A 20,411-nucleotide genomic window follows, 5' to 3' on the forward strand; every position below is an offset into this window, starting at 1 on the left:
TGTAATCATTACGGTTAACATTATCTTTGCGTGTATCGATAGCGATCGAGGGGATATCTATCAATTTCTCGTAAAAGTGAAATGTTTCGTTGTAACTACACACCTGTATGGGTTATAATGCACGGTGTCGAGATTTTTCAAAGTGAACGGGTCGTGCGGGAAGTTTTTTTTTTTTTTTTGCTTATTTTTGCCTTTCAAAATGTATATCATTATACCAAAATTTTGTGTTTCATACGATTTTGGTATCGAAAGGAGCATGGAAAAATTTTAGGGTACGCTAGTAGGTACAGTTTCTCACGAAGCTTTCGCTCGATGGAATCTAGCGTATTATCATCAAATACTTTTGTTCCACTTAGTTTTTTTAGCGTTTAATTGTTTATTACGGATGCCATTGCAGTAAATTGAAAATTACAAGTTTCAAGTATAGATCAAGTTGGGGATTTTGGATTCCCTCGCCCGTCAATGGCGCGTCTTACCTTACTCGTCTGTTACTACTTATCTTCACAGACTACGAACTATTTTTGGTTAAAAATCAATGATACTGTAGATTGTTGTGTTTAAATGATTTAAAATGTTGAAAATTAGAAATATGAAATAAAAGTTTACAAAAATACCTTTTTTTTTCAATAAATTAAAGCGTAGAATGAAAACAATTTTTCCATCGCATTACCGACGACAGCGGGGGTCTCTTACGGTGAATGTTGTATAGTAAAATAATTTTGTAACCTCTGCTTTTGTGAGTCATGCGTACGATAGTAAATTGTTGTCTACCCATTGGTTTATTAATGTAATCATACTTTAATAATTTGTTTGTATGTTTTTCATTGATCTTCAAAACATAAAGAAAAACTGTCATCCAGTCCTGTGAAACCTTAGTACCACACACATGGTTAGTTAAACCTTTCTAAAAAAATTTTTATTTAAAAACGCCAAAGAGCCCTTCCTTGCACCATCAATAATCTCCGACCGACACAATTTAAAAGGACGCTTTCGTCGTCATTACAAACCAACTCACATCGAATAAAATACCTCGTATATAGCAAATAGACGAGTGTAGCAATGCATACAAGAACATTTGACCACACGATAGAGCTGACAACGAATAAGGACGATGGAAAAATAAATAATGGGCGTTATATAGGTGCGCTCGGGTGACGCGAGGGGGCGCCCAGGTGTAATGATTAATGCGTAAGCTTTGTGGCGCTTACACGTGGGCGTGCATTATAATATACACACTACACATGCACGTGACGTCTATGAACTCGTTCGCGCGTCAGGGGGATATAGGTGTCCCGATAATTGATCGCTTGATCTCTCTATGTAGCTAGCCTTTAATTCAGCCCCGTGGATTAATCGACCGTTTATCATAATATTCCCTTGTGCGTAACTTTTTTTTTTTTTTTTTTTTTTTTTTTCATCGAAATACCCTTTCCGCTCTTGTATCAGCACTATTTTTTCGCTTCGTATGGGTGGTACAATGATTCGCCTTTTTTTTTCTCAAAAGAGGAGTCGAGAGGCGCGAGGGGTCAGGTAATAATAATAGGCGTGTGCTCGAGCCGTTTGTTTCCGCGGTTTTTTCCTTCATCTCATACATGCTACATAGGCACTCTCTTTGGCGTGCCACGGCTTAATGCACATTAGGTTCTTTGAGAGTCTTGCCTTGTTGTTTGAGGACCATCCATTGTAGGCTGGTGGATATTTTATTTTTCTTTGGGGGTAAGATTTAAGAATGGGAGTACTGTTGTGGTGCTATTGGAGTAACAGAGTTTTTCTGTCTCGAAAATTAGCAATAAATTGTGAATCGCAACCTACCCCGGTTGAAGTTCATAATTGTTGGTGTGGCTTATAATAATTGCAATGGTGTGGAAAAAAGCTTCTTTTTTAAATTGTTATTTATATGCACGGTTATTATGTTTCCTTTTGCTGTGAAAATAATCTTAATTAAACAAAACTTACCAATTTTATCCGACAACGCTGGCAAGGCCGTTTCGACGATATCTTCTATGATCTGCGGCTTCTCGAGTGGCTTCGTTACTGGAGGAACAGAGATTTCATTGCTGAAAAAAATAAAGAATCATTTTATCAGTTTATGCACCTATAACACGTATCTTTAGGAAATATTTAATAAAAATATGATTAAGGTCAACTATATCTACTTGCACTATCACAACTTATACTAAAAAAAAAATTAGGTCAATCATAACAAGCGTTTATTTGAATACAAACAAAAAATATCCATCTAAATAAAATAAATATTTATTCAAATCAAATAATAATAATTTAAATCAAATAAAAATGATTTTCTTGTAACATAATATTTAATAGATTCAAGTAAATATTTATTTTGTTTAAACAAATATTTTTTTGTATGCATTCAAATAAACGTTTTTGAAATCTGGAAAACGTGTCAGGCTAAAGAAAAATTTATCATTAGTGTTTCTCTTTGAACGTGTTGGAAATAATTAAAGTCTTTAATTTGACTTAACGCTTTTGAAACGCATCATTTTTTGTTGCCATAACAATCGTTGATAATTATTTTAGTACTTAATAGTTATCAGTTATACTGAAAAATATAGTTATAGTACGTAGCTCTATTTAAATTAATATTGAAAATATATAACAAATTTTCATTCTTAATCTTTATAATGTAATGACAGCAATTACAGCATGACAGATTACACTTTTACGTAAAATAATGAAATACTTTTATAATTGAAAATATTTTTTGTCGGCTTTTACATTTTAATTTTGATGAAATTTAAAAAAAAAAGTCATTAATTCAAATATTATCAAAACAGATTTCAATAATCTTTACTACGCATTATTGTACATCTTTTTAAACAATATTTCACTTTGTTTTGCTAAACATTAAAATGTTTCTGCCAACTAGAGACTAACTGCTAGACTTTACTTTATTCACTATGCTATAAAACAAAATGGTTTTTACAATTTTCTCAATTTCAAATACTTTGATAAACAATTTTGCATTTTTGAATACCTAAGAGAATATACATTTGTATATTTTACATTGTTTCATGTAGTAATTGAAAAGCATGTATAAACTCTTTTGATGTATATATGATTTTGTTCAACAGAATAAATGTTGTCTAACAGAAAATGCGTAAAAGATTTTACGTTTTTTAAATATGTAGAATCATGTTTGCAAAAGTTTGTATGTTTTTTAGATTTTTTTTAAAATTTAGTTTTATTTTAAACTAATTTATTCCCTTCATTGGCGTAAGCTTGCACAAACCATTTTTGAAAAATTCTTTTACTTTTCGTTTAATTCTCAAAATTAATTTTCTTACGTACTTTCATCTTATCGATAATACATCTCTATGCTATAAAACAACTAAAAACCTGATTACATCCAAATAAGTCTTTTATTATTGGCAATTTTTTTTAAATAGATATCTCGTACTTTTCAACTCGCTGTTAACTCGTAATGCACTGTTTCAAAAATCAATAAAGATTATTTATAAAACTGTTCTGCTTTTTACTTAAAGTAATTATAATTATTTTTCTGTTCTCGATGCACTTACATGATATAATAAACAACTTTTTGGTCATTCAAAATTTTTTGAATCAATTCCATCGTTATTGAAATATTAAAATGATTTTAAAAAATTTTTTAAATCACTAGGTAAAACACAAGAGTTATCTTTTTAATTTTATAAGTCATGTAGAATTTAAATTTACTGATGATGAAAAACTTTTTTCTTCACTAATTAATATGTACGTAAAGGTATCGATATAATCTTAGAAATATTGTAAGAATAGTCATTAAAATATCATTAAAAAAAATATAAAACATATCTATCTAAAAAAACATACAGTACTTAAATAATAAAAAAAAATCAACGATTCGTTATAAGCGATTATAAAGAAAAAAAATTTAAGCTTCAAATCATTAAAATTGGACGACTGAGCCTTGAGATAACGTACAAACATACAGAAATATTAATTTTCTCGGCAAAATAGCAAAACATCCAAACAAGATTACCAACTATCAAAATGAATAAAAATAATGTGAAAATTCTATTTTATTTTTGATATTTTGCTAATAAGGCTTCATAAGCTCAGCGAGTCGAACACACGATCACCGTTTACAGTAATATTTCTTGAAAAATGTCCACTTTCTCATTTTAATCATACAAAATATTAACCAATACTCTCGTCCAGTTTTACAGTGAAATTATACAACAAATCTGATAACGTACAAAAGATTCATTGGTCGTCGACATTGACAATTCAACTTCATTTTTAAACAAGTAATCAAATCTTTACAACAAATAAAAAATACGAATTCACAAATTCCAACGTTTTACCATAAAGGATTCAGTGTTTTATCCAGCCTTAAATCTTCCGATTTCAGGTTCAAAAACCCATAACTCAACCCCCCATAATATCCAAACTCCCTAAAAAAAACAATAAAAAAAATTAAAAAAAACATCTACAAACGTACGCTTCGTCGTATTCCAAAGAATTGTTCTCCTCTTCCTCTCCGATGGTAGCCAAATTGCTCTGCCAGTAGTAATCCTCGCCATCGCTCTCGTCGGAGATCTCGCCCTCGTCCATCGACTCCTTGGCCCCATCCCTAATTGCGTCCAACAGCCGCACATTTTCCACCGTATTCAACTGAACGATGTCCTGGACGTCCTCCATCCTCTCTTCCCTAAAACCACTCGTCTCCTCCTCATCCACCACCTGCGCCACCTCGTCCTCCGTCTCCACCTCCCATTTCTTCCCATTCTTCTCTTCAAATCCTTCCGTCCCACCATCACCATCCTCCGAATCTTCCACGTCTATCGACACAGTGTTAACCACGTGCATCTCCAGCAGCGCCCTCTGACAGGCACTTATCTCCTCAACTCCATGAACATTGCCTTCTTCAACCCCTTGGCTTGTAGAAGCACCGTCCCCTCCTTCAGGCACCTCGTCCGCAACCGAGGTCCTCGAGGGCGCCTTCTGCGGCGGTAGGGCCATTGCCTTCCTCATCTCCACGATCTCCAGCACCTTATTCGTCTTCGTCGTCCCCTCCGCTTCCACCTCTTCGTCCCTTTGTCGATCTTCAACGACGACCTCGACGCTCAACCGACTGGTATTTTCCTCTCCCGCTTCGCTGTCGGTTTTAACCATCTCCACCTTCTTAGTACCACCACAACTGTCGAAATGTCGCGCCTCGGGCACAGGCGGTGGATTTTCTCGCCTAGGTGGTGGCGGTGGCGGTGGAGGCCTCTTTCTTTTGGCCTTGACGTCCTTTCTTGGCATCGGCTTGGGCGGTAGCTGCGGACTAGTTTTTGTCTCCTCAACCTCCTCCTCTTTTCGTTCTTCACCATTGGTCGGTTGTTTCATCTGTTGATTGACGGGTATCCGGTTGACGTGGTTTCTGGCCGGCAGAGGTGGCGCCACCCTGTCCCCGTTAACGACCTTCTCCACCATCTCGGCGTCGTCCTTGATGGGTCGGAAGTGGGTCCTAGAGTCGGCGGCCAGGTCGGCCGTGTAAAAGATCCCGGGCCTTGGCTCGTGCCCGTAGCTCAGCGGCGCGTCCTGGAAGCAGAGGGGCGGCTGCAGCGCCGGGGTCTCCTCGATCAGCACCGTGTTCGGGGCGACGACTGTGGTCACACGCTCGACGTCGCCCCGCGACTCCACGTGCGTCCGAGCCTCCGAGTTGGCTAGCCGCGCGAGCAAAAAGTCCGGGCTGCTCAAGTCGCTGCAGCAGCCATTTGTCGTCGCGACAGATGGCGCTGTTGTCGCCGGGGTCAGTAGAGCATCGTCGAGGAGGTCCGGTGCGATGTCTGCCGGGTGGTAGAGCTGCTGCTCGGAGGTTGTCGAGGCGGTCGAGGTTGTGGAGAAACGGTCCGAGCTCGAGAAGCGATCGACCACGGTGGATAGGCTGCTACTCGTGTCGTCGGACGTGCTGCCGTGGGTGCTCGAGCCGTCCTGAGAGCGAGCGTCTAGGTACCATTGCGCCTCGGCTGGTGGCTCCTGGAATTTCGTTTTACAAACGTTGGTTATTATCGCCGTAGTTTATGTATATACAGGGCAGCGCAATTAGACCCGTGGAGGCGGAGATTACTATTACACGGGGTGACGCAATTACTTACAGAGGCGTGATGCCGGGTCTTGGGGAATCCTTTCGGTAGTGGTGTTTTCGTGATTATCGCAGTTTTTTTTTTTCTTTTTTTCTTTCATGTTCGTGGTTGGGAAATAGGTTTAATTAGAGCGTTTGGTGTAAAGGCTTGTGTCGGTAACTTTGTACTGCGAATATATATCCAAGATGCGTTTAAAAAAAAAAACGAAAACGAAAAAAACTGCTACGTATAAGAATATGAAGAAATCTTTGTGTGACGGCATTCCTCGGGTTTTACGTTATGAATTTTCAGAATTTTTCAAGTTAAGTTTAAAAAAAATTTTTTTTTTTTGTCAATTCATAAGCTAGTGTATAAAAGTTAGTTTTAAACTAAATTCATAATTTTAAATAAAACACGAACAACGATTAGAATCCCGAAATCAAATCATTGAAACCGATCCATACAACTGTAATCTCTGGACTGATAAGTCACGAGTAAAAATCGCTTGGAATAAAACATAATTGGAAAAAGAATAAAAATAAAAAAAACTGTCGAAAAAATGTAAAATCTGAGTAACCTGTTTTGTTTTACTGAGCACCGGAGACACGTGGGCTTTCGGGCTCTCGTTTTTCGATCCAGGAATGCTTTTTGCCGGAGACGACGCGCAGCTCTCGTAAGTGCTGGACCTGGTGCCGCTACTGGCTGCGCTTCGATAACTGCCTTGCGACTGTGGTGATCCATTTTGCGACGATCCTGCCGATTTTGGGCTGTCCCAGGGTTTTTTGGCTCCTGTAAATCGTAGTTGTAGTCTTTAGTTTATGTCCAATATAAACAAACTTTTAATAAATTAAAGTAAAAATTGTTTTCTATACTACGAGATTGTATAACTGACTTTCAATTGGTAGGTTATGCAAACAATTGATCAAACCAAATAATACGTGCAGAGCTTTTGTTTTTTACATCTAGGTATAATGAGCACTTGGAGCATACCGAAGATTATCGAAATTTAATTTGGTTTCGTGTAGAACTATGTACACAAGACGTGCTTTACGTCTCGCATATTTTACAACGTCAGCACAAAAAATTAAAAAATATTTTCATTATTTGAGATAAAATTTTTTTTTAATACTCGCCTTGGTATCAAAGTTATTCCTAACAGCTAAAAAATGTTTGACGACATCATATAAGCCATTAAGACGTATTGCTTTGAAACTTGTATCGTTATCTTTAAATATCTTTTAATTGTGTAAAATTTCAACGATATATTAAATCTATCGGGCGTACACCTTATTTTTGGTGTTATTTATTATAAAAATTAAAATAAAGAAAAAGAACCAGATAACAAATGTAACATTATTTTGAAAAACCTTCAGACTGTCATATTACTTATTTGCAACTGACTAATTACACCTGTAAATGCAAGTGCGACTTAAACAATAAAATATTACTAATGCCTACGAAAGAAAAAAACCGCACTTGTTTCCCATGTCTCTTTTCTACGCCCCAACGCTCATCGCCAACAAAAAAAAAAAAAAAAAAAAATTCAGTGTACCTGGGCTAGCCTCTCCATCCGCAGGTCCTCGATTAGCCGACTGCGTCGAATGCCTCGACTTTCTGGGTGGCACGGGTGGCGGTGCCGCGGGCAACTCGGGCGGTATTTTGCTGCGTTGCTGGTGTTGATCGTGTTTGCGCTCGGCACTGACGACTTCGGGCCTCAGGGCGCCCCTGTAGCGCACCAGGAGTTTTATGACGAGTTGCGACTCCTTGAGTCGGCGCACGCAGTCCAGCCGCGTCATTTCCGTCACCGACACGCCATCGATGGACAGCACCTGTGCCCACACGTGTGCGCGTATCGTCAGATTTGATCGGTAGATAAACAACACATGATATATGTAGGTATATACCTCGTGATTAATGGGGAGCGAGGTTGTTGGGATTATTGAGAGAGTGCACAGGTTTAAGTGGGACATCGGATTAGGGCTTTGGGTGAAGGTTGGGGCTTAAATTATTTTTAAATTGCAACCTCTGTGCTACACTGTACTCTCAATGTAAGGTAATTGTGCTGCAACTTTCGGAATAATACCATGTGTGTCCATTTTTCCTACATCAAGGTTTGTCACTATTTTAACATGATCTATAAGGGAGGTGCCATTCAAGCAAAATTCATGTGTAAGGTGTAGTGAGTGTAATTTTCGGAAATAATATTATACTCAAATTACAAGGAAAAAGTATATTATCTTTCGTTATAAGTTTCATCGAATGCGAGCAGATTGTAATTACTTTGGACTTTTTTTTCCGAAATTGTCTAGACTCAAGACTAATTTCGTTGGATGGTTAAATACTTTTCGTTTATAAAAATAATGTAAGTTTTTAAAAATAATCCCTCGTATGATGAAAAAAAAAAAAAAAAAAAATCTGGTCATGCAAGACGCTTAAAAAACTTTTCAAACAAAACAAGTGTTCCCGTTATTTATGGGTAAATAAAAAACTCTACTCGTTAAAAATTTCAGTAGCCGAACGTGTAAAGTATAAGACCATTGTCGATATAATCAGTTAAGAAAATAAAAAAGGCCTACCTCGTCGCCCTCGCCGAGATGACCCCAGGAGCACTTGGCCCTACTCGCGGGGCTCTGCTCGGCGCAGCTCTGCACAAACAGTCTCCTGACGCGCTCGGACGTTTTGTTCCCACCCTCGAATTTCAAGCCGAAGCCAAGCCGTTCCCCGGGCAGCCTGTAAATGTCGACCTCCTCCTCGGGATGCGCGGGGTCGACTCCGTTGCTCGCCGGCTGTGTTTTGTCGTCGCTCGGTGCCCCTCGTTTTCCCGCGCCGATCGACAACACGGTGACGAAACTCTCGGCCGAGCTCGTCGCTGTCGTCGGCTGGACGTTCACGACCGTCACGAACTCGTCGGCCAGGCCGTTTGGTACGTCAAGGGGTTCTGGTGTGGCCATTTTTTTTTTTTTTTTTTTTTTTTTTTTTTTTTTTTTTTTTTTTTTTTTTTTTTGGTGTGCTCGTGGTTTTGTACTATTTTTTCGGTTGGTGACTCTGGATTCTCTTTTTTTCCACCCCAAAGGGTCAGTATGTTTACTTGGCCATTGTTGATGGGACGTTTATGGACTTTTACTGAGACCTGTAAGCAAATGGTTGAACTTTAGTTTTTTACAACGAGTTTTTATATATTTTTTTTTTTATTTTTTTTTTTATTTTTTTTTATTTAAAAGAGTTGAGCTTTAACTGTGTATAGATAGATTGAATGATCGAGTTGAGGTTTTCTTTGTTCCAAAAAATAGAAAACTAAATGTATAGTAGAGAAAAAAAAAATTATACGATGTATCAGTCCATTTACAGAGAGTAGTCAGACTAGGGCACGGACACTGTCTCAATTTTTTTTTTTTTTTTTAATTTAATGCATTATTCAGTCTCAAAAAAAAAAAAATTAATTATTTTAAGTACACAAGAAAATTTTTTCCAGCAATGACAATGAATCACAGTATCAATAAAAAAACAGTTAGGAAAAAAAAGAGTATAAGTATTTGAAACAGTACATAAATGTTTTATTTTAAATACTTTACAACAAACTGTTATGTATTAAATACATTGCACTTATCTAAAAAAAAAAAATTTTTTTTTGTATTGTGAATACTGGTAATTAAAAAATCATCTTAGCAGAAACATAGACTTTATTAAAAAAATTTTTATTTTCAATGTTTCAAAATATTTTAAAAAATAACCATACCCAAGTAATAAAAGTACGTGAGTATTTACGGTGAAGGGCTCATAAAAGAATATTAAAATGATCCAAAGACAATAAAACTACAATATTATATTGTGTTTGACTCCTCTTTTAATATCTCGTATTATACTATTCTTGTGAAGTTAAACCACAAACCAATAACTAATTCACAACAAACATTGGTATATGTTTGTGTGGGTGTTTTTTTTTCTAATTTGCGTAGACGTAGATTGTAGATCACTATTAATTAATCTTACATTCAGACAGGGATTATTTGGGATTTTCTTCTTTATACTACGAGCAACGAAACAACCAAACGCTCTCCTTCGTTCGTAACTCTTAACTCGCTAGATGACAGTGTAAGTATACACTGTACGAGTGAAAATGTCGCTTTAATAACCGCGTCAAAGACTCAGGAATGTCGCTAACGTCACGGAGCCGCGTTAACGCGGGAGATTAAATTTTGTGAAATAATAAAACTAAAGTTGGCGATGAGTGCTGCAATTTATAATCATTCATACACCGTGTACACACTCAATTACTGTTTCATTGTTTGAAAGAACTTCATCCTGTACCGGGTCAATTAAGCAAAAAAAAAAAAAAAAAAAAAATCAAATTCATTCGACCACGTAGGTCGATCAATTACATATCACATACCGAGTATGAATGCCTTAATTGCCCTCGTGACGTATTCAATTTATTTATAACAAAACATTTACTATCTCGACAGTAGAGGTAGCACCAAATGTAGCCTCCTGCAAAGCGTGATACAATAAAATAAAAGGACAATACAGACTCTGAGACGTACACCTACCTATACAGTACCTATCGAGGCCGCATTTTCCGAATACCGATCCGCGCTCGCTTCACGTACCTATACACGTGTTATGTGCTCGCCCACGCCAGTGCCCCAAGAAAACCCAATTCCTCGGTAGGTACAGCTACCGCAACACAAACTCTACACTGCACGGCCACCTTTCTCTCTCTCTCTCTCTCTCTCTCTGTTGGCGTACAGTCGCGAGATGGTGGCACGAGGGAGACAGAAAAGGCATCAGCTTGACTCGCGCCTCCTTAATTACCCCGATCTCCCTTGCCGATCTTGGGGGCATTTTTCTCTCTCGTTCGATATCGCCTGATGCAGGAAAATAGAGGGAGGTAGGGAGGGGAGGGAGAACGCAAAGAGAACCGACTTTAATAGAAGTAGGCCCAACTCCCACCGATGGGCATACACGCAGGGTTTATTTCCCCGATCGCGCAACAACCCACCTGTTGCACGCGCCGCGAATTTCTCAGGGTTGAAGGGGACTCTGTGTGGGTATACACACTCGCTCCCATTAATCCTCTCTCTCATCCCGGAATAGGTACATTTTTTCTCTCCCCGGCAGGAGCGTCCAAGGAGAGGCGGTCCCGTACACTTGTACACCAGCCGCGGTTAACGCGTGCGGCCAGCGATCGTTTATTATATACATGGGGGTCGGGCCACTCCCTGCGCGCGCTGGCGTGCGAAAATGTAAATGACAAGTTGGCATTGGGTACATTACGATAAGCCATCAGGGAAAATGAAGGAGGGCGGGGAGGATGAGGCTGGTATTTTTTTTTTCATCGCCAAACGAAGAGGCTGATACTTGGGGAGGGTGAGGGAACAGATCGATAAGGAAAATTTTCGTTATGATGCGATTGGCGTGATCGTGGGGATCATTACTAAATGAGGCTTTGGCTTTTTTTTTCAACTTGATTGTTCGCTCAATCTTAGGTATAGTCTTGTATATTCATGGGAGAGCAAATGGCTGATTGTGCAAAAACGCGTATACCGATTTTTCCCCCAAATTATGTACCATTGTGATAAAAGTTCCAGATCACAGAAGATTGAATATACCTAACGACAGTGTATCGGGTAACTGAATCAAATTCACATTAAATCAAAATAAAATTCAATGTGAGCTATGTGCAATGTTATTAATGATATTTCAATAAATAATATATGTTTTTCAATGAACATTACCTTAAATTTGTGTCAATGCTTGTAATTAATTCTGAAATGATATTGATTGTGTTATTATTTATATCAGTTAATAACAATGATAGTATCGAGAAGGTACTATGTACAGGTGTAACTTGTTTAATTTTTCAATTATGATTTTTCTTTGATTTTCGTGTATAGTTCACAAAACCAGAATTTTCATGTTCTACTGTATCGGGTTTCCTTGTACATTCACTAGTATTTGATTCAACGATTTTGTCCTCGTATAAACTCTTATTAAGGAATCTATAGTAACTTCTGATACGGTTAATGTATAGGCCTTTTTGCCTCTAATCAACTGAAAGTCACGGGAAACAACAATAGAATCTTTTGGCCATTTGTTATAAAAATATTTTTTTTAGCTATCTTTTTTTCCCAACGAAAAAAAATTTATTCGAGGCAAACTTCTTTACTCGACCTATTGAACCTTCCTGTACCGTACACATTAATAATTTTATCAATTTATATATACGTACCAAGCAAATAAAATAATGATAAAGCGTTTTCATGAATAATAAAACAAGATTTTACTGCTTTTCGAGCAACCTATATCCCCAAAGTGCATAAGAATATTTATAAAGTGTGGACGTACGTCATCCATCATTACGATATTCACAAGCAATCAAAGCATCCCATCGATGTATGGACATAAAATATGAACTGAGAGATTTTCTCTTCTCGTCAAATTGCTGACAGTTATTCAGAAAAGATAGAAGTAATGGGTTCGAAAGAAGCGTTCGATACACGCTACTTTATGCTAAATAAAACAGTGTTGATGGCTCTTGGAATATGGCCTCATCAAAAGAGATCATTTAAAATTTTCGTACGAACGTGTGTCCTTATAATTATAATTTGGGTAACAATATCACAGGTAACTTTGAATTTTGTATTGCAAAACAGTTGAGATAAACAATTTTTCAATTGATAGCCAAAAAAAATTGAAAGCATTGTTTTTTTTTTTTTTTTTTTTTGTAGCATAAAACCTAACAGTTCTGTGACAAGCATATTTTACATATTTGCAGGTAATAAGAGGTCTCAAAGAATGGTTCTCGGAAAATTGTAAAATAGAAGTATTATCTGAGATATTTGGTGGTTTCCTATATTATTCCGGAAGTTGCAATGCATTTATTACGAATATTCGCAATGAAAAAAAGGTAGAAAAAATAAAATATGAATGTATCGTTTGATTCTATTAAACATCTAATTTGATGGCAAATATAACTTATTGCTATAACATTAATCAATCATAACACGTTGACGAAAATTTTTCGTTGATGTTAGCTTTTACGTCTATACAAAAGAATCTCGGAAGACTGGAATAAAATGACAGACGCGGAAGAAGAGGCCATTTTACTTCGTTCGTGGAATTTTGCTCGCATAATAAGTACAGTGTCCACAGGTAAAAAAGATTTTGATATCAAAAAGTGCATTTAATTAATTATTTAAAAAAAAAAAAAAAAAAGAAATGATTTCACCTGTTATTAAAACTGTTTTAGTTTACATGATGATAAATTGTATGGTATTTGTAACAGTACCAGCAGCGCTACCATTTTTTCTCGACATTGTACTACCGAAAAATGAGTCACGACCAAAACATCTGTGCTTACGCACCGAGTTTTACGTTGACCAACAAAAATATTATTTATATCTGTTTGTCTACACTGGTGTTATCAGTACTTTGTCCATTTTGATTTTAACAACCACAGAAAATATGTATTTCAGTACTGTTTATCACGCCCTTGGACTGATCAATGTTCTCAAGTAAGATGTTCATCACGAAATTAATTTTTTTTTTTTTTTTTTTTTTTTTCAATCCTTTAATATTATTACTTGTGCTAACGCATAATAAAATTCAGATACCGCATGAGTTGCGTGTACAAAGTTACACAGATAAAATCAGAAAATGGAAAACATTTGGATGAAGAACAGATTTACAACTATGTCGTAGACACGGTGAAGATGCACGATAAAACGATACAGTTACGGGTTTGGTTGAATAAATTACTTTGATCAATAACAAATATTCATAGTTTTAGTATCAAATTATGTTAATGGATCGATGTTACAGATACATAAATCTGGTCCAAAGTTCTTACGCTCAAAGTCTGTTTGGCAGTTGTAGCACTTCATTGCTGAACATAAGTGCTGGGAGTATAATAGTTGGTCAAAAGACTTTATTCCTTGTATTTAATAATAAATATCGCAGATGCTGATGTATGATGTACTTACAGCTATCGCTGAGCCTCACAAATCCTTTGAATATGATAAATATGATGATATTTTGGAGTGGGTACATATGCGATCTGTTTTACGTAAGTTGGCCCGGTCAAAAGTTACTTGACAACTATGACGAACTTTTCACGTCCATGTACGTATTATTATCATTGTCCCGTAAAACATTCGAAATCTATTTATCATTAGTATATGTAATAACTAAACATTACCATAGCTATTTCTGTGGCTGGTACAATTTTTCATCGAAAACAAAATTTCTAATCAATTTCATGCTGATGCGCTGCTCGATCACGTGTCAATTAAAAGCCGGTCCCTTCATTAAAATTAACTTCGAAACTTGCGGTCGTGTAAGTTACTCGACTACGATAATTTTTTTTTTTTTTTGCCTGTGTAATATCTTTCGTAAGAAAGAAAACTATCAATCAGTAATCAGAGTTAATTTTTATTTATTTTTGTTTTATTTTAGATTTTACAGAGGTCTTTGTCCTATTTCACGGTAGTTGTCTCTCTTAATAAAAATTCAAATTAAACTGTTGATTTATCGAATGTAGAACAAACCAAAAAAAGATACCATGTCACCGTATAAATCTTAGTTTACTGCAAACAAAAAACAATATAAGTAATGTACCCATGCATCAACTGGAATATTTACTCAATTTCCTACACGTACAATGATCATTTTCACAATCATTACAATTAATGTAACAACACCCCCAACCCAAATTATCTTTATCTCATTTTGATCACTGATTTCCCGTGTAATGTTCCATAAAATAAATTTCAATTCAAAACAACAAAGTATCGCTGACACATTTATGCAGTAAGTATATACACAAGAGTTGGAATGTTAGCTATTAATGGTCGAACTGAATACACTGCACACAAACCCACGCTCGTAGAGAGAGAGAGAGTTTATAAAGACAGGAAAAAAAAAAAAAAAAAAAAAAATCGAGTAAAGACCTATCGACCATGACCACTCCCCATCAAGAGAGAAAAAGGGACAGCACAGAACTGCATTTCGCTACAAGTATTTGTACACATACACATACAAGTATCCTATATTAGTCGTGGGGTATGCTAGATAACGAGAAACAGCTTGTGAACCGGTGGATGCAGGCTACGAGGTTGCGCCTCGGCGGAAGGATGAAATAAAAGAAATTGAAGATGCAGGCAGGTGCTCGAGTGTATAGGACGGCATGTCGTTTATCCTCACTGTCTGAGCGACTGTATGTTTGTGTACGTGTGTGTTTGAGCAAAAGCACATCCGGTCGAAGATTACCAGTGATAACAGTTGCCGATCGATTCGATTTATTAGATGAGTCCACGTATCCCGAGCCCCCGCGGCTTGTAATTGATATAATTTAACGGCCAATAGACTTTTTTTCCCCCTCCTCGAGACTTTGTAAGAGATTTACAAATGCTCATGCATTCCTGCGTACAGAGTTTCCGGGTTTCACAAATTTCCTTTACAACGTTTGAAGTTGTTTAAAACGAGTGACTTGTGAACAACACTGGTGTCGAAAATCAGCTAACGCTCAATTAGGTGGTATTCCATAAATAAGAATGTACGGCATTAAAAACCTTTCTGGGAAATAAAAAAAAAATTAAATTTTTTTTTGTATAAATAATAAAATAACTTACGGTCGCGAAAGTACGCAATTTTTTCTAGTGATTCTTATACACCAAATATTTATGAGTTCCACGTGTACATGTACCCTTCGTTCGACATACAAAATATTGCACGTAACAGTACAATCATCGAGACATCGTTGAAAGGAAGCATCGTAGTAATCATTCATCTTTTGACAAACTAAAGTTAGTTTTTGACAAAGGCAAAAAAACAGCCATGGATTTCAACGATGCCTTTGACACCCCCTATTTCGCGCTAAATAAAAAGATGCTGTCAACTCTGTGTATTTGGCCCGACAGTCATCATGTAATGAAAAACTTTTGCAGGATTTTGATCATTGCGATTTTGCAATCCTCATTTTTGCCTCAGGTAACTGGAAAATTCAATTTCTATTAATGTTGTTCATTTCTCTCTTTTTTTTTTTTTTTTTTTTTTTAAGGTTTTCCGAGCTTTTAAGGAACTCTTCTTGGTGGATGGAAAACTTGAAATACTTGTCGAGTGTATTATTTTTATTATAATGATTTGGGGCATAACTGTAAGATACATTCAAAATCTTTGCATGGAACACAAGGTATGTTGCATATTTAAAATAATTAAATAATTTTAACTGATTTACAAAATAATATTTCAGTTACGGCACATTTACAAGCGATTTACCAACGATTGGAAACAAATGGAAAATAAGAGGGAGAAAGAAATTTTATGCGAATCTTGGAAACTAGCTCATAAATTAACACTTTTTTTTACAGGTCAGTCATTTTTTTTATGAAATAAAAAAAACTACATCGTATCATACCATAAAATGATTTATAGTGTACATTATCCAAGGCTTCGTTGTTATTGTGACGATGCCTATAATGGGACCGAAAATATTCGACTTAATAATTCCCACGAATGAATCACGACCCAAAATGTTCATTATATACACGGAGTATTTTGTAGATGAACAAGAATACTACTGGTGTATATATGCCCACTCGTTCATTGTTTGTATTCTCGTAATATTTATTATAGCTGCTGCAGATACGATATATGCTAACTGCGTCTGTCACTGTGTTGGACTCTACGATGTTCTTAAGTAATATACTTTCGATATCATAAAATATGAAATAATCAAGCAATTAATGACTACATTTACACTGTTTTCATCTGCGAAATTTAACGCAATTTAGATATCGTATGGATCAAACATTTGAAATGACCCGTGATAAATTTAAATGTGATTCAAAATTTGAGGAAGATCGAATCCACGCCTACATTCTCCAAACAATTAAACTCCATAACAAAACAATTGAGTTTCGTACCATTATAATACTAACAAAATTCTTATCTAAATCCTACTATAACTGACATTTTTTTTAATTGACAGATTTTTTTATCTTATTCGACACGTATGGTCTGTAAGTCTTTTTTTGAGTTTGTTTTTGGTCGTCCTTAATTTGAGTATAGGAAGTGCAATGGTAAGTATTAAAACTTTACAAATATTGTTCAGCCCATGGATTAATTTCTACAGTACATTGTAATTTCCAAATTTACAGTTGACGATCCGAACAGTCAGTAGTTTTGTGTATATTCGATTTATGATTGTATGGACTGGGCATCTTATTTATTTGTTCTATATGTGCTGGCCAGGGCAAAAATTGGTTGATAAAAATGTAGAGTTTTTTATGTCCCTGTAAGTTATAAACTATCATAAAAATAATAAAAGATTTTTTAACTTAATTTTATTATTCTAAAATTCAGTTACTTTTGCGGTTGGCATAAATTACCCATCAAAACACGATACTTAATACATTTAATGATGATGCGCAGCTCAATTGCATGTCAGTTAACAGCTGGACCATTAATAAGTTTAAACTTGGAGAATTTTGGTAAGGTACGTACGGACGAACATTTAAAATTAAACATGTTTTTCATTGAGTGTTTTTTACTTAAAGATATTAAAAACGACTGTATCATATATTACTTTGGTAAGTACCATGTACAAAAAGTGAGAATGAGGATAATCTAAGAAGTAGCCGATGTATATTCCAAAGATAAACAGAATCTAGAAAATTTACGGATTATATGTATTAAATATAAATTATTTTATATTGCTGGTTAAATAATATATTTTCTTAACCTAGATTTTTTTATTATTTATTTTGAAATTAACAAATTAATAAAAAATTAAACATATTAATTATGTATAGAAAATCTGCTAAGAAATAATTTTGCTTCAGTATTATAAGAAATTGTTTAATTGAATAAATAATTTATTAATGTATATAATAAAATAAAATGTTAAAAAAAACAATTGACGAGAAGTAAAGAAAAAATTTTAATTAAAAATAAGTTACGAACCACAGTATAAATGTAGTGAGAGCTAAGTCACTCTCAAAGATTACTTGTGACTAAGTGGATACGGACGATGGATATGCACGAGGACATGAGTTTAAAACCTGTGGAAAGGTTTTTTTTTTTTCTAGTAAACTATGAAATGAAAATAAAAAATTCACTTGTGTCAATCCTTTTTTTTACTCCCGGAAGTAAAAGTAGAAATTCACTTTCGTCACATATTTTTTGATGGTGGAAATTTTAGAATCGTTGATTAACTACTGCTTATAACGTACCTATAGAAGGGTAACTTTTCGTTGATTCGTGAGTGACTGCGTTACGATTTTCTTACCATTACATTAAAATTCAGTGAAAGTTTAACTAATACTTAGAGTACAAAAATTTGTAGCCTGCAATGTTTCTGTGAACTGTGTAATCTACACGAATCGTGGACAGACATCATTTATCACTATTAAAGCAGTTGAAGGTATAGAAAAAAATAATAAAACAAAAGTGCATCACTTGTTTCGAAAAATCAATATCGTGAGTTGGACATCGAGAAATGGCTTATACATAAATTTTTGCAACAAGTTCAAACGAAGAAAAAAATGTTTTCATTAGTACTCCAGTGATATTAAAAAGGTTGGGTTAGGAAAGAATTCATTTTACAGTATCATAGCACCACTACGAGTAAATAGTCGAAACATTGTAACAATAAACTAATCAATAGATAACACTACTGTCAAAAACAAACCGATTCATGCTTGAATCTAGCACAATTTTCAACGTTAGAGTTATAATAGCTGTTATATATTATATACTTATATAAAAGTCTCAGAAAATATCGAAATTACAATAAAAACGCTATTGTAAAAGAAAATCCAGGAGAAAAAGCAAAATCAATAAAATAAGAGGGTACAGAGTTAAAGTCCGTTCTGAATAATAAAAACAAAAAAAAATTTTTTTTGTATAAATAATAAAATAACTTACGGTCGCGAAACTACGCAATTTTTTCTAGTGATTCTTATACACCAAATATTTATGAGTTCCACGTGTACGTGTACCCTTCGTTCGACATACAAAATATTGCACGTAACAGTACCATCATCGAGACATCGTTGAAAGGAAGCATCATAGTAATCATTCATCTTTTGACAAACTAAAGTTAGTTTTTGACAAAGGCAAAAAAACAGCCATGGATTTCAACGATGCCTTTGACACCCCCTATTTCGCGCTAAATAAAAAGATGCTGTCAACTCTGTGTATTTGGCCCGACAGTCATCATGTAATGAGAAACTTTTGCAGGATTTTGATCATTGCGATTTTGCAATCCTCATTTTTGCCTCAGGTAACTGGAAAATTCAATTTCTATTAATGTTGTTCATTTCTCTCTTTTTTTTTTTTTTTTTTTTTTTTAAGGTTTTCCGAGCTTTTAAGGAACTCTTCTTGGTGGATGGAAAACTTGAAATACTTGTCGAATGTATCATTGGTGTTATTTTTATGACGGGAACAACTATAAAATACATTCAAAATCTTCGCATGGAACACAAGGTATGCTGCATATTTAAAATAATTACATAATTTTTACTGATTTACAAAATAATATTTCAGTTACGGCACATTTACAAGCGTTTTACCAACGATTGGAAACAAATGGAAAATAAAAGGGAAAAAGAAGTTTTAAGAAAATCTTGGAAACTTGGTCATACATTTACGCTTATTTTTATAGGTGAATTACTTTTTTAATTTAAAAGATTAAAGTTGCATCTTAATCAACAGTTATAATATGCTACGCAGTGTATCTTATCCAAAACCTTATTATTTTTGTGACGATGCCTATAATGGGACCGAAAATATTCGACTTAATAATTCCCACGAATGAATCACGACCCAAAATGTTCATTATATACACGGAGTATTTTGTAGATGAACAAGAATACTACTGGTGTATATATGCCCACTCGTTCATTGTTTGTATTCTCGTAATATTTATTATAGCTGCTGCAGATACGATATATGCTAACTGCGTCTGTCACTGTGTTGGACTCTACGATGTTCTTAAGTAATATACTTTCGATATCATAAAATATGAAATAATCAAGCAATTAATGATTACATTTACACTGTTTTCATCTGCGAAATTTAACGCAATTTAGATATCGTATGGATCAAACATTTGAAATGACCCGTGATAAATTTAAATGTGATTCAAAATTTGAGGAAGATCGAATCCACGCCTACATTCTCCAAACAATTAAACTCCATAACAAAACAATTGAGTTCCGTACCATTATAATATCATCGAAGTAATTATTTGAATTAATTCAACTGTATTTTTTTATTTATCAGATTTTTTTACCTTATTCGACACACGTGGTCTGTGAGTAACTTGTTAAATATAAC

The 20,411-nt window shown here is 35.2% G+C and overlaps 2 protein-coding genes across 2 annotated transcripts in view; one reads left to right on the forward strand and one right to left on the reverse strand.

Moving 5' to 3' along the window:
- Positions 1-1,723: 1,723 nt before the first annotated feature.
- LOC106646158 (uncharacterized) overlaps positions 1,724-20,411 on the reverse strand; it is a 46,092-nt gene continuing 27,404 nt past the window's right edge. The window contains exons 2-7 of the mRNA XM_089588915.1: positions 8,651-9,204; positions 7,627-7,903; positions 6,652-6,863; positions 4,466-5,988; positions 1,957-2,057; positions 1,724-1,749 (exon numbers count right to left, since the gene is read on the reverse strand). Of these exons, the coding sequence (XP_089445041.1) occupies positions 1,724-1,749; positions 1,957-2,057; positions 4,466-5,988; positions 6,652-6,863; positions 7,627-7,903; positions 8,651-9,025 (2,514 nt within the window). The 5' untranslated portion in view covers positions 9,026-9,204. The remainder of the gene's footprint in view (positions 1,750-1,956; positions 2,058-4,465; positions 5,989-6,651; positions 6,864-7,626; positions 7,904-8,650; positions 9,205-20,411) is intronic.
- LOC149375379 (uncharacterized) lies at positions 15,909-20,074 on the forward strand. Its single transcript, XM_089588916.1, has 4 exons — positions 15,909-16,061; positions 16,132-16,263; positions 16,324-16,441; positions 19,788-20,074. The coding sequence occupies exons 1-4, from the start codon at positions 15,909-15,911 to the stop codon at positions 20,072-20,074; spliced, it is 690 nt and encodes a 229-aa protein (XP_089445042.1).

This window comes from Copidosoma floridanum, unplaced genomic scaffold (genome assembly GCF_036245765.1).
Source record: "Copidosoma floridanum isolate Cflo_tuat_1 unplaced genomic scaffold, Cflo_Japanese_pri ptg000007l, whole genome shotgun sequence".
Lineage (NCBI taxonomy): Eukaryota > Metazoa > Arthropoda > Insecta > Hymenoptera > Encyrtidae > Copidosoma > Copidosoma floridanum.